This window comes from Eschrichtius robustus, chromosome 11 (assembly GCF_028021215.1).
Source record: "Eschrichtius robustus isolate mEscRob2 chromosome 11, mEscRob2.pri, whole genome shotgun sequence".
Taxonomy (NCBI): Eukaryota; Metazoa; Chordata; class Mammalia; order Artiodactyla; family Eschrichtiidae; genus Eschrichtius; species Eschrichtius robustus.
This window is the reverse complement of record NC_090834.1, coordinates 46,364,820-46,380,453: the sequence shown is the minus strand read 5'-3', so window position 1 is coordinate 46,380,453 and position 15,634 is coordinate 46,364,820. Positions and strand designations below refer to the sequence as shown.

General features: G+C 33.9%; 1 protein-coding gene across 2 annotated transcripts in view; it reads left to right on the top strand.

Annotated features, from left to right (window-relative positions):
* NAALAD2 (N-acetylated alpha-linked acidic dipeptidase 2) overlaps nt 1–2,645 on the top strand; it is a 55,942-nt gene extending 53,297 nt beyond the window's left edge. The window contains exon 19 of one of the 2 annotated variants that reach the window (XM_068556646.1): nt 1,235–2,645. In XM_068556646.1, the coding sequence (XP_068412747.1) occupies nt 1,235–1,427 (193 nt within the window). In that variant the 3' untranslated portion in view covers nt 1,428–2,645. The remainder of the gene's footprint in view (nt 1–1,234) is intronic. The other variant, XM_068556645.1, reaches the window with a different exon arrangement.
* The last annotated feature ends 12,989 nt before the right edge of the window (nt 2,646–15,634 follow it).

Sequence of the window (15,634 nt, the reverse complement as noted above, 5' to 3'; positions counted from 1 at the left end):
ACATGTAGAAAATCCTAATGACTCCACAAAAAAACTATTAGAATAAATGAATTCAGTAAAGCTGTAGGACACATAATAAATATACAGGAACCTATGGCATTTCTACACACTAATGATCAGAAAGAAATTAGGAAAACACCCCATTTACAATTTCATCAGGTTTACTTGATTGCTGTATCAATAATATTGTACTATACTCTCCCTTTACAATTCTCCAGAAGACGGCATGTATAATAAGGAATACCTGTGACCTGTATCTCTAATCTCAGCTTATATATGTCAGAATATTAATGTTTATAAACAGTTTAGCACATATACTTGTTTTAATAAGATCCATTTGAGGCCATACTAAAATTTAAAAGCCAAGAGCAATAAATCCTGATGTACTTCGGGAAATCTAAATGATTACATTATAAATTTCTCTTTGACCATTAATATAGTGACTTTACATAGAGTTCCATATTGTGGCCTACAGTAGATTTACAGCTTGAAGCAGCTCTAGGATTTGACTGTTGGGCCTAATTCCTGATAAGAGTGTTTAATAAAATATGTACGTTTGTGGAAGGCAGAATTCCACACACTGGGGAGAGAAGTAACTTGATCTCTTGAGCTACTTATGAAGTAGGAAATCAACTGCAAACTTTCCTTCTAGATCAAAAAAGAGTGTCTTTGTGGGCAACCCATATATAGCCATTTTACCTTTGTGGAATGGGCTTTATTATCCTTATCACTTGTGATATTTTTGTAATACAAGCTTCTTTAATTATTGCTTTTTAATGTCTGAAGAGTACTGGGAACAACTGTCATTCTTGTTGAATCTCTAAAAAAGGGAATACAGAGGTAATTATTTTTTTTAATCTCTTATTAAACATATCCATAAATTATCCATGCTTCACGGATGTCAGTTTGTGGATGTCTAGGCAGTTAGACAACTAATGCCCATCACTTACAGGAAAGAATCTACTTACTTCCAATTGCATGGGTTGGCAACATATGATTCACGAGATGCGTCTTATCAACTCCTTTCTTTGCTTAAAAATATACCATTAACTAAGTATCTCAAACCAATTATATATGTTTTTATTTTGGAGTAACTAAAGTAAATGCCAGGAGGAGACACAGAATACTTAGTAAGATATGGTCTAACACAGCAGAATGAATAAAGAAAAAGCATATAAAATATAATATATGTATATGCTTCAGTTCAACCTGTCCTCTGTTTTTTTTCTACTAGGCACATCATCTTTGCTCCAAGCAGCCACAACAAATATGCTGGCCAATCATTTCCTGGCATCTTTGATGCTCTATTTGATATTGAAAATAAAGCAGATCCTCGTTCAGCCTGGAAAGAAGTAAAGAAACACATTTCAATTGCAGCCTTTACAATTCAAGCAGCAGCAGGGACTCTGAAAGAGGTGTTAGAGTAAGGTCTCAGCCAACTGGCTGCCATTAAAAGTCTGAGGATAAAATCCGTCTTTCTTTCTGATAACACATGAAGCCAGAGCATGCTAAAATCTTGCTTTTCATGTCATGTTTTGACTTTAGACTTCCACCTTGTTCATCTGCAAAGAGATTTTTGGCTCTTTGAAAATTCATAACTTCATCATCGAAGTGCTAATCCAATAAAACAAACCAAAAAACCTCTAGTCATATGGAGAAAGAGATAAAGTAAGTGAAAATTCCCTAAAATAAAATATGGCAAGAAACCTGAACTCTTCAGACATTGGTGGCCGGAAAGTAAAACAGTACAACCACTTCGGAAAACAGTCTGGCACTTCCTTATAAAGTTAAATATATACTTATATTATAGCTCTAAAATTCTACTTCTAGGTATTTATTAAGGAAAAGCAAAAACATGATCACCAAAAGACTGTTGCATGTTCATCGCAGCTTAATGTGCAAATAATGCAAATGCCCATCAATAAATGAGTGGATAAACTGTGGTATATTCACAATGGAATACTACTCAGCAATAAAAACGAAATAACTGCCAATGCATGTAATATTATTGGCAGACATTGTTGAGGCAAAGAAGCCAGACACAAAAGAATGCCTAGTATGAGATTCAATTTATATGAAGAAGCAAAACTAATCTATGGTATTAGGAGTTAGATCAGTGATTGCTTGGGTCAAGTAAGGGGCAGGCAGGGAGGAAATCTGCTACAAAGAGGAAAGTTTCTGGGATGATGGGAGTTTTCTGTATCATGATCTGGATGATAGTTACACAGGAATATACAGCTGTCAAACTTCATCAAACAGTAAACTTAAAATGTGTAACAATGATACCTTATAAATAAATTTGATTACCAAGAAAAAAATGTCTGGCAAGGAGACTGGAATAGCACACCTTCTCTTGTGAAAGTTTCATCATGGAGTATAAATGGTAAGGAAAAGTGAGTAATAGCTATACTTTTGATAACTTCAACTCTACTGAATAATATATATCTGATAGGTGAAAACAGTTGACCCTTGAACAACATGGGGGTTAGGGGTGCTGACCCTCTGTGCAGTTGAAAATCCACGTGTAACTTGACAGTTGGTCTCTCCATATCCTTGCTTCTGCATGCATGGAGTCAGCCAACCATGGATCATGTAGTGCTGTAGTACGTATTTAGAGGAAAAAAATCTGCGGATAAATGGACCTATGCAGTTGAAATCTGTGTTGTTCACAGGTCTACTGTAGTTGCCACAAATCTTCATACTCTGACTCCTACTGAACAGAAGTATATCAGCATGTGCAAACTTTCATGCAGAGCCTAATGATTCAGAATTGTGGGAAATCTGAGATGAAAGCTTCAAAAAGCTTGGTCGTTCAATTACTTTGCCAAAAAGAGTTGAGAATCAAAATTAAATGAGCCTCACAGGCAGGCACACTAACTACAATAAGAAGCTTTAAAGGGCAATAAAAGATATTACTCATGAAGTATAAATAAATTTATAAAGCAGATTAAATTAGACTTCTGTGAAAACAGTTTTAGCAAATCTATGAATTTAATTTTCTACCATACTATATTACCTTAACATAAGACTTTATTTTAGGATAGAGGAGTAACTGTATTTTAACTTTTGACTTAAAGCATTGTCTTGTAGAGACAATATTGGGTTTTCTACTGTCCCAACTGAGTAAATCACTACATAATTTTGGGCATCAGTTTCTTCAAGAGTAAGGATTGTTAAGGTTCCATCTAACTCTATAATCATTTCAAAAGGGGACAAAATGCAAAAATTTATAAATCTCTTGTATGTTTTTTCTACCAGCAGCTTTCCAGAAGAAAGATATTTATTGCTAAAACAGCATGTATGGTTAGAAATATGGGTTTAGAGAAAAATAGTAACCTTTTCAACTTATTGTTTACTTTAATTGGTAAGTTATTTTGTTTTTATCATCTTTAATCAACAATTGATCATTTGAACAGAACAATGATTGTGTGGTATGCACTGTAATAAACTCAGGATATTAGATAGAGAATATGTACTACCACATGTTCAACACACAGAACGTGTGTTTGAACTATTTTTTTAGTCTTTTTCCTGTAGGATTATTTTATCTCTAAAACGTTTACACTTGGTAACCACATAGCAAAAATCTAGAGTAGTCATGAAACATGAAAAAAAGGGAGACTGAGCAAATCACCGTGGAAAATCACCACTTTACAAAGGTAGACAGAAACAGAGGGAAAAGCAAAGAAAGGAGATACAAAACAACCAGAAGACAAATGATAAGATGGCAGTAGTAAGTCCTTACATATCAGTAATCACTCTAAATACAAATGAATTCAATTCACTAATCAAAGGCACAGAGTAGCTGGATGGATTAAAAAGACCTAACTATATAATTTCAGCTCTAAAGATACACATAAGCTCAGGGTGAAGATGATGTGAGTGGATGAGGATATTCCGTGCAACTGGAAACCAAAAGAAAGCAGGTATAGCCAGACAAAATAGACTTAATGCCAAAAATGATGAGACAAAAGGTCATTATATAATAATAAAAAGGTCAGTATATCCAGAAGATACAACAATCATAAATATATATACACCCAACATTGGCACACTGAAATATATTAAGCAAATTCTAATAGATCAAAAGGGAGAGATAGACAATAATGCAATAATAGTAGAGGATTTCAATATCCCACTGCCAGCAATGACCACTGATCATCCAGACATAAAATCAGTAAGAAATGTTGGAATTTAACCATACTGTATAACAAATGACCTTAACAGACATATCCAAAAGCAGCAGAATATACATACTTCTCAAGTGCACACAGAACATTATCTAGTATAAATCATGATATGAGAAGAAATGAAAACAACACATCTCAACAAATAAGAATAGTGAAATCACACCAACTATCTTTTCAGATAACAATCTATGAAACTAGAAATCAACAATAAGAGGAAAGCTGGAAAATCTACAAATATGTGGAAAGTAAACAAGACACTCCTAAACAATGAGTCAGAGGGAAAAAAAAGGAAATTAAAAAATTAAAACAAATGAAAATGGAAATACAACCTATCAAATCTTATGGGATGAAGGAAAAGCAGTTTTGAGAGGAAAGTTTATAGCAATAAATTCATATATTAAGAAATTTAGAAACATCTCAAAAAAACCTCCCCCTAACTTTTACACCTCAAGAAACTAGAAAAAGAAAGCAGGAGGATCAAAGTGGAAATACATGAATAGAGACCAGGGAGGAAAAAAACAGATTAACAAAATTAAAGCTGGCTCTTCAAAAGATAAACAAAATTGACAAACCTCTTTAACCAGACTAAGAAAAAAAGAAGACTCAAAATTAGAAATGAAAGACACTACAGAGATACAAATACTACAGAAATACAGAAGACCATATGAGACTATTATGAACAACTATATGCCAATGAGATAACCTAGAAGAAATGCATAAACTTCTATAAACACAAACTACCAAGACTGAATCAGGACAAACAGAAATTCTGAACAGACCATTAATGAGCAAAGAGATTGAATCAGTAATCAAAAACAGCCCAACACAGAAAACCTCAGGACCAGATGGCTTCATTGGCAAATTCTACCAAACATTCAAAAGAGAATTAACAATAGTCCTTCTCAAACTCTTGCAAAAAACTGAGGAGGAAATACTTCCAAGGTCATTTTACGAGGCCAGCATTACCCTGATTCTGAAGCCAGATAAGGACACTTTAAGAAAACAATAGACTAATATCCCTGATGAATGTAGCTGCAAATTTTTCAACAAAATCTTAGCAAACTGAATTTAAGAACACACAAAAAGGGTTATACATCATGACCAAATGGGATTTATCCCTTTGATGCAAAGATGGTTCAACATGTAAATCAATAAATGTAATATATCACATTAATAATGAAAGATAAAAATTACATGATCATCTCAGTTGATGCAGAAAAGCATTTGATAAAATACAACATCCCTTCATGATTAAAAAACCCTAGGCAGACTGGGCATAGAGGAACATACCACAACATAATAAAGGCCATATGTAACAAACCCACACTTAACATGATACTCAATGGATAAAAATTGAAAGCTATTCCTCTAAGATCAGGAACAAGACAAGGATGCCCACTTTCACCATTCTTATTCAATAAAGTACTGAAGTACTAAATTGCTCAATATAGAGCAATTGGGCAAGACAAACAAAAGGCATCCAAATAGAGAATGAAGAACTAAGTGTGGATATTTGCAGATGATATGATTTCATATATAGAAGATCCCAAAGACTCAACCAAAAAAAAAAAAAAAAAAAAAACTGTTGGAACTAATTAATGATTTCAGTAAAATTGCAGGATATAAAAATCAATATACAGAAATCAATTACATTTCTATACACTAAGAATGAAACATCTGAAAAGGAAATAAAGAAAACTATCCCAATCACAACAGCATCAAAAACAATAAAATACTTAGGAATAAGTTTAACCAAGGAAGTGAAAGATTATTGCTGAAGTAAACTGAAAACGAAAGTAATAAATGGAAAGACAGCCTGTGTTTATGGATCGGAATAAGTAACATTGTCAAAATGTCCATACTACCCAAAGCCATCTATAGACTCAACACAATTCCCATCAAAACACCAATGGCATTCTTCACAGTAGAAAACAATCCTCAAATCTGTATGGACCCACAAAAGACCCCAAATAGCAAAAGCAATTCTGAGGAAAAAGAACCAAGCTGGTGGTATCATACTTCCTGATTTCAAACTATATTACAAAGCTGTAGTACTAAAAATGTATGATAATAAACAATATAACCATACGCCTAAAGGAGGTAGAAAAAGAAGAACAAAACCCCAAAGTTAGTAGAAGGAAATAAATCATAAATATCAGAACAGAAATAAGTAAAATAGAAACTAAAAATAGAAAAGATCAATGAAGCTAAGAGCTGGTTTTTAGAAAAGATAAGCAAAACTGATAAACTTTTAGCCAGGCTCATCAAGAAAGAAAAGAGAGGGCCAAATCAATAAAATCAGACATGAAAGTTATAAGAGACACCAAGGAAATACAAAGGATCATAAGAGACTACAATGAACAGCTATATGCCCATAAAATGGACAATCTAGAAGAAAATGGAAGATTCCTAGAAATGTATGATCTCCCATGATTGAACCAGGAAGAAACAGAAAATATGAACAGACCAATTACCAGCAATGAAAGTGGAACAGTAATAAAAACTATCAGAAAACAAAAGTCGAAACCAGAAAGCTTCACAGGTGAATGCTACCAAACATTTAGAGAAGACTTGGCATCTGTTCTTCTCAAACTGTACTAAAAACTGCAGAGGAACATTTGTGAACTCATTCTACAAGGCCAGCATCATCCTGATAACAAAAACAGACACCACAATAAAAGAAAATTACAGGCCAATATCACTGATAAACATAGATGCAAAAATCCTCAACAAAAAATAATCAAACCAAATCCAACAATACATTAAAAGGATCATGCACCACGATCAAGTGGGATTTATCCCAGGGATGCAGGGATTTTTCAATATCTGCAAATCAATCAATGTAATATGCCACATTAACAAACTGAAGGGCAAAAACCATATCAACAGATGCAGAAAAAGCTTTACAAAATTAAGCATCCATTTAAGATAAAAACTCTTCAGAAATGGACATAAAGGGAACAAACCTCAACATAATAAAGGCCATATATGACAAGCCCACAGGTAACATCATACTTAATGATGAAAATCTGAAAGCATTTCCTCTAAGATCATAAATAAGACAAGGATGCCCACTCTCACCACGTTTATTCAACAGAGTTTTGGAAGTCCTCCCCCCAGCAGCCAGAGAAGGAAAAGAAATAAAAGGAATCCAAATTGGAAAAGAAGTAGTAAAACTGTCACTGTTTGCAGATGACATGATACTCTACGTAGAAAATCCTAAAGATGCTACCAGAAAACTACTAGAGCTCATCAATGAATTCAGTAAAATTGAAGGATATAAAATTAACATACAGAAATCTGTTGCATTTCTATACACTAGCAACAAAAGATCAGAAAAAGAATTTAAGGAAACAATCCCATTTACTATCACATCAAAAAGAAAATACCTAGAGATCTACTTAAGGAGGCAAAAAACCTATACTTTGAAAACTGTAAGACACTGATGAAAAAAATTGAAGATGACACAAACAGATGGAAAGATATACCGTGTTCATGGATTGGAAGAATCCATATTGTTAAAATGACCATAATACTGAAGTCAATTGACAGATTCAATGTAATTCCTGTCAAAATACCATGGGCATTTTTCACAGAACTAGAAAAGAAAATTTTAAAGTTTCTATGGACACACAAAAGATCTTGAATAGCCAAAATAATCTGGAGAAAGAACAGGGCTGGAGGAACCACACTCCCTGGCTTCAGACTGTACTACAAAGCTACAGTAATCAAAATAATATGGTACTGGCATAAAAACAGATACATAGATCAGTGGAACAGGATGGAAAGCCTAGAAATAAACCCATGTACTTATGGTCAATTAATCTATGACAAAGGAGGCAAAAATATACAATGGAGAAAAGACAGTCTCTTCAATAAGTGGTGCTGGGAAAACTGGACGGCTACATGTAAAAGAATAAAATTAGAACATTAACATCACATACAAAGATAAACTCAAAATGGATTAAAGGCCTACATATAAGACAGGAAATCATAAAACTCCTAGAGGAAAACATAGGCAGAACCCTCTCTGACATAAATTATAGCAGTATTATTTTGGATCTGTCTCCTAAAGCAAAGGAAATAAAAGCAAAAGTAAACAGATGGGACCTAATTAAACTTAAAAGCTTTTGCACAGTAAAGGAAGCCATCAAGAAAACGAAAAGCAACCTAGTGAATGAGAGAAAATATTTGCAAATGATATGATCCAAAACATATAAACAACTCATACAACTCAACATCAAAAAAACAAACAACCTGATTAAAAACTGGGCAGAAGACCTGAAGAGACATTTTTCCAAAGAAGATATACAGATGGTCAACAGGCACATGAAAAGATGCTCAACATCATTAATCATCAGAGAAATGCAAATTAAAACCACAGTAAGATATCACCTCAGACCTATCAGAATCGCTATCATCAAAAAGAACACAACAAATGTTCATGAAGATGTGGAGAAAAGGGAACCCCGTACACTGTTGAGGGAATGTAAATTCATACAACCATTTTGGAGAAAGTATGGGGGAGTTCCTTAAAAAGTGAAAACAACCATCATATGATCCAGCAATCCCACTCTTGGGCATATATCCAGAGAAAACCATAATTTGAAAAGATACACGCACCTCAATATTCATAGCATTATTTACCATTGCCAAGATATGGAAGCAACCTAAGTGTCCACCAACAGATGAATGGATGAAGATGATGTGATACACACACACACCCACCCACACACACACACACACATATACACAATGGAATACAACTCAGCCATAAAAAAGAAAATTTTGCCATCTGCAATAACATGCATGGTCTTGGAGGGTATTATGCTAAGTGAAATAAGTCAGAGAAAGACAAATACTGTATAATATCACCTATATGTGGAAACTAAAAAATACAACAAATTAATGAATAAAATAAAAAAAGAAACAGACTCACAGATACAGAAAATAAACTAGTGTTTACCAGTGCAGAGAGGGAAGGGGGGGGCAATACAGGGGTAGGTGATTTAAAAAAAAGGGTTATTATGGGATTATATGAAATCATGTGTGAAACTTTTGAAAATTGTAAAGTTCTATAGAATTTAAAGAATGTTCCTTTCAATTAAAGAAACAAATAAATAAAAATAAAATGAACTAGTGAACATAACTAAAAAGAAACAGTCACACAGGTATACAGAACAAACTAGTAGTTACCAGTGAGGAGGGGGAAGGGGCAGAATAGGGGTAGGAGATTAACTACTAAAAACTACTCTGTATAAAATATATAACCTACAATGATATATTGAACAACACAGGGAATATAGCCAATATTTTATAACTATAAATGGAATATAACCTTTAAAAATTGTGAATCAATATGTCATACTCCTGAAACATATAATATTGTACATGAACTATACTTCAATTTTTTAAAAAAGTATTATACTGGCACAAAAAAAGACACATAGACCAGTGGGGCACATTAGAGGGCCTAGAATTAAACCTCTGCTTATATGGTCAAGTAATATTGGATAAGGGAGTCAAGGGCACCCAATGGGGAAAGGAATAGTCTCTTCAACAAATTGTGTTGGGAAAACTGGATAAACACATGCAGAGCAATGAGAATGGACCGTTATCTTACACCACTCACAAAAATTAACTTGAAATATATTAAAGATTTAAACATAAGACCTGATACTTTAAAATTCTTAGAGGAAAACATAGGGAAGAAACTCCTCAACACTGGTGTTAGCAATGATTTCTTTGGATATAACAACAAAAGCAAAAAATCAACAAATGGGACTACATCAAATTTAAAAGCTTTTGCACAGCAAAAGAAACAACAAAATGAAAAGGCAACCTACAGAATGGGAGAAACTTTTTGCAAATCACATATATGATAAGGGGTTAATATCCAAAATATAGAGAGAAGTCAGAAACAAAAACACAAATAATTTGATTAAAAAATGGACAGAAGACCTAATAGACATTTTTCCAAAGACATACAGATGGCCAACAGGTATATGAAAAGATGCTCAATATCACTAATCATCAGGGAAATGCAAGTTAAAACCACAGTGAGTTATCGTCTCATACCTGTTAAAATGGTTATCATCAGAAAGAAAAGAGATAAGAAGTACCGGTGAGAATGTGGAGCAAAGGGAACCCTTTGTACACTACCAGTAGGAACATAAACTGGCGCAGCCACTATGGAAAATGGTGTGGAGGTTCCTCAAAAAATTAAAGATAGAACTACCACATGATCCAGCAATTCCACTTCTGGGTTATTTATCAGAAGAAAATGAAACCACTAACTCAAAAAAATATGTGTACCCCAATATTCATGGCCGCATTATTTATAATAGCCAAGATGTGGAAAAAAACTTAGTGTCTGTCAATGGTTGAATAAAGAGAATATGGTACATGTATAATGGAATATTGTTCAGCCACGAAGAAAGGAGGGTACCCTGCCATTTGTGAAAACATAGATGGCCTCAGCACATTTTGCTAAGTGAGATTAAGTCAGACAGAAAACAAGTATTGTATGATATTGCTTATATTTGGAATTTTAAAAAGTCAAACTTGCAGAAACAGAATAAGATGGTGGTTAGCAGGGGCTAAGGGGTGGGGGACAAGACTAATGCTGTTTAGGGTACAAATTTACAATAAGTAGTAAAAAAGCTCTAGAGATATAATGCACAGTACAGGGAGTACAGACAATAGTATCGTGTTACAATCATCAGGCTTGTTAAGAGAACTTATTCCAACTACCAAAAAAAGGATAACTATGTAAGGTGATAGAGGTGCTAATTATCACCACAATGGCAATCATATTACAATATATAAATGTATCCAGTTAACGTTTTACACTTTAAACTTACACATTACATATCAGATATATTAAAACAAACAAAAAAACACTCTAGAAGAGATTGAGTCCTGTACACCCAGAACAGCACCTCAAGTCTCATTAAGCATCAAACTTACACATAGAGAACATACAATAAACTCCCATTTATCCATCTCCCAGCTCAAAGAATCATACCCCCAAAAAGAAAAAAAAATAAAACTTTTTTCCCCTAAGCATATCCTATTCCTGTTCAGTCCACATCCTGAGTAAGAGATTATTTCTCATAAGGATACTTGTGAAACAGCAAAGAAATATTTTGCTAGTGACAAATGTTTTGCCTGCTTTATTACTGACAGTTTTATTTGGCTGTGCAGCGCAGCTTGGTGGATCTTAGTTCCCCCGACTAGGACCAGAGGTTGAACCCAGGCCATGGCAGTGAAACCACTGAGTCCTAACCACTAGACTGTAAGAGAATTCCCTGTTGCTGACTTTTAAAATCAAATTTAAATAAGCAATAAATTTCTATTATAATGCAATAATTTCATCATTTAAAAAATCTAGACATGTTGCTTATACTGAGTAATATAAAAGTAAACTAATAAAAAGCATGTGAAATGTAATATAGGCATATACATTAAGAAATTCTAAAAATTTATTCTAGAGAAAATTGGAAAGAATGCCAATATTTGTGACAAAGATACTTACTGCAACACTTTGTCATAGTAAAAAAGTAAATATTCATCAATGGGAAACTGCTTAACTTATAGCATAATAGTCATAAAGCTGATAAACTGATAAACATTTTTCATTTTTTGGTAAGTTGTCCGTGAGTTATTGTTGAGCTGGAAAAAAAATATGTTGATAAAACTGAATGTACAGATATCACACAAGTATCAGCAGTACTTATTACACTGGGGTGGTGGACTTTTAATCTTTGTACTTTTCTGTATTGCTTTAATTTCTTACATTGGAATATATTCCTCTCATAATAAAAACTACAGTAAGGCTGTTTTAACTTTGAAGAGAAAAAAGTACACAAAGTTCTGGGATGCAATAAAGTTCAAAAATAGAAACCTTTTTGTATCTTTGTAATTTACTAGTTTTTCTGTTCTGAGGATACAAACAACACTCATTTACAGATGCATACATGGGCTATTTTAGTATTTTTCATATTAGCTCAGAATTTCAAAACTATCAATTGACCTTCCAACTTTCAAGTTTATATATGGAGATGAGATACAAGAAAATAATTCTCCAATCCTGACTTTTGAAGTACAGAAATGAGTTTGGTAAAACAGTAACGTGAGAAATAATTACCACACTGTAATGGATTTTAGTTTTTGTATTGTCATTGCTTTTTAACTTTAGTGAGTCATTTGCTCTGTTTCCTCTCTTTTTAGTAAGTCTGTATTCATCCACTTCTTTCAATCCCAAGTGTGATTATTCTAAATTCACGCCAATAATATCTTTCACTTAAATGATGTAAAAACTTCCTTTCAAATCACCCAACTTCCTTTCCCCTGTTGTATCACAATTATTGTAACTTCAGCCAGAACGATCTTCCTAAATGTGACCATGCTACACTCTGTTTACAGATTTTCAGTAGGGACTTCCACACTCCCAGGAATGATATAGTAGGTACTGGCAGGCAATCACTCCAGTTCCAGCTACTAAAAAAAAAAATGTATTAAATGCACAATATTTTTAGAGATATCAAAAAGCTGTGGAAGCAATGAAGACTAAATGTACTAAAAGTCTCCAAATACTGCTGAGAGCAACAACTGTTTACTTCCTTGGGGACATTTGCCGATTCTAGGCATGGGCTAAAAGGTCAGATTCGTCCTAGACTAAGGCACTTTAAGGGGAATATCAGCAGAGTTTCTGATGGCTGTATGAACTACCACGATGTACTGGAATCTAGAGGAACCTAAAACCGAGGCTGAGATGTTTGCTTAGGGGCGAAGGCAAGATAGAATGCTTTGGGGCTAAGCAGACTAACAAGAGTTTTCTTAAGAGGCCATTGTCATCTCTCAACTCCAGGTCTTTTCACATCCCCCTTCTCCTATTTGGTTAACTCCTACCCATTTTTTTTCAGCACTCTGGTGTCTACCCCTCCAAAAATCCATGTATAAAATCTACCAAACATGCTCTCACAGCAACTCTTTACAGGTGGATCTTTAGCATAGTTTTTGATGACCTTTTGCTTTCCTTGCTGGAATCTTCTTTGGAAGCAGAGGCCAGTGTGTTTGGTAATTATCCCCGCACATACGAAGTAGCTAAAAATGTTTTCTTGAATGAAATGAAATAATTAAGCAAAGGGATGGATATAATGATTGAAGATGCTCACAAACTTTTATATCTTACCAAAACATTAATAAAATCTGTAAATTTCATACCTACCAACTCAGAACAATTCCTTTGGGAGAAAAAAATATTAAGAAAAATATTAGAAAAATATTAGATATTAAATATAATTAAATAGATAGATTAAATAGATATTAAATATAATTAGATAGATTAAAGAGATATTAAATAAATAAAATAGATATTAAATAATATTAAAAAAATATTAAGAAAAATATTAGAAACCTCAACTAGCCTCAAGATTATCTGGCAAAGCAGAATAATATATAAAAAGATCACCCATGTAGGCTACAGATCTCTCTTTGGAAGAAGTGTCCTATAATTTATAACATGATAATTTTACATGTGGTTCTTGATTCATTAAAACACTCTAGAGCTCAGGTTTAAGTGTCTTTCCCTGTACTTTGATGGAGACATCTTCCCTAACTTTTCACAAATGAAAACCTAGTTTTACATGATTGAAGAGTGAATTTGTTTGCCTAATGCACTAATACTTAATTTTAATGCATTGCTTCTTTCACCCCATTACAGTGACATGTTATTTGCCTATTTACATTGTCTTCCAATCATCAACATCTAAGAATACAGATGTAGAAAACTGTTCCAGATTCCAAATGATAATAAGTCCAAGGTTATTTATATGCACAAGTCTTTAGAACAAACAGCCTGCAAAGGACAAATTCATTGCCATGGGCCTTTTACAGTCCTGCAGAAGCCATCCCTAATTCTTGTCAATAGCCCATCAGCCCTATAGAGGTCCTTATCAAGAAAGTCAATGGCTCAATTAACTACTGCAAAAGTTAAAAGCACATTATCTTTTCACGATAATTCACTCACTTGATACTAAGGAAGAAAAGACTAAACATTAATAAAGAAATAGCAGTTCCAATTTTAGGTTTTGCATGGTGACTCAGATGTCTTTAGTGTCATGGTGGAGAGTTTAAACAGGATTTTGAAGTTGAAGGCCCTCATTTTAAAATCCAGTTTTGCCATCTGCTACCTATTGTGACCTGAGGCAAGTTATGTAGCTTCCTTTGCCTCTGTTTCTCTATCCATAAAATATGGATAATAATATATAATCATGGGGGTATTCTGAAGATAAAATGAAAAGCTATCAAAAGCACTTAGCAAAGTGCTTAGCACACTTGAATTGCCAAGCTATTGAATAAAAGATTAGTTATCATTATGTCTACAGTTCTGAATTACTTGTAACTAGTACTTCCTAAATTCCTAAGCCTAAATCACAAACAATTTATGAAGTATTTTAATCTGATCAAGTGAATTATAAAGCCCTATTACTATACACCTACTTAAATGGGACAAGAATTCCACCTAACTAAATATCTTTCAATTCTGATTTTCATCATCCTGACATTGGCTTTCTGCTTCCTTAAACTCATTCCCCTCCTTTGTGTCCAACTCAGCCTTTTTATGATGATAATTTAAGTAGCATTATGGGCAAGGGAGGGTGGGGCTGGAAGGAATCATTAAGGTAACAAAAACAGTCCAACCTGGTTTCAGGCCAGTCTGGGATCAGTCTGTTACCGGAATCCAGCTTTCATAATTAGGAAGCCTTTTAAAGTTTTACAAACAATTGTAATTATAAGGAACCCATCAATTCTAATAAGCCTATTGCATCATTTAAAATTTGTGGATTTTATTTCTAACAAATAATCTTTACATTTCCCTCCACCATAAGAATATATTATGCCCAACACTAAAATTGTTTAATGATCATACTGACAGAATCAAGGGTCTGTGGTGAATTTATGTTGTTTTTCATCCACCCAGCCTTCCTTCCGCATTCTTCTGGTAAAGAACTTTTCTTTCATCTAGGGGACCCATTACAGGTGGTTTAGGTGGCACACGCTGCATATTCAGGATGTAAGCCTCAACACTCCTTTTTCAGGCTTACTTATCTCAATGCCTGTGTACTCCTGCATGATACAAAGGACAGGAATTGTCACTGCTTTTGGATTAAAGCAAGATGTTCTCAAAAGTTCAGAACAGTATCAACTTTGTATTCTCAAAGTTAGCTAAATGGTATATTTACATTACCGCCTATTTACTTATGACTTCCAAATTCTGAGAGCCAGACATGGCCTCGCTGTAAGCGTCAGAACTTACCAATAGCTTGGACTACTTTACCTGGGCATTATAGATTCCTTGGACTCAGAGTCCTCTGTAAAAAAATCACTTCTTCCAAAATTCCCTATCTTGTTTAGGTGCTCCTTCTGTTTCAAAATGT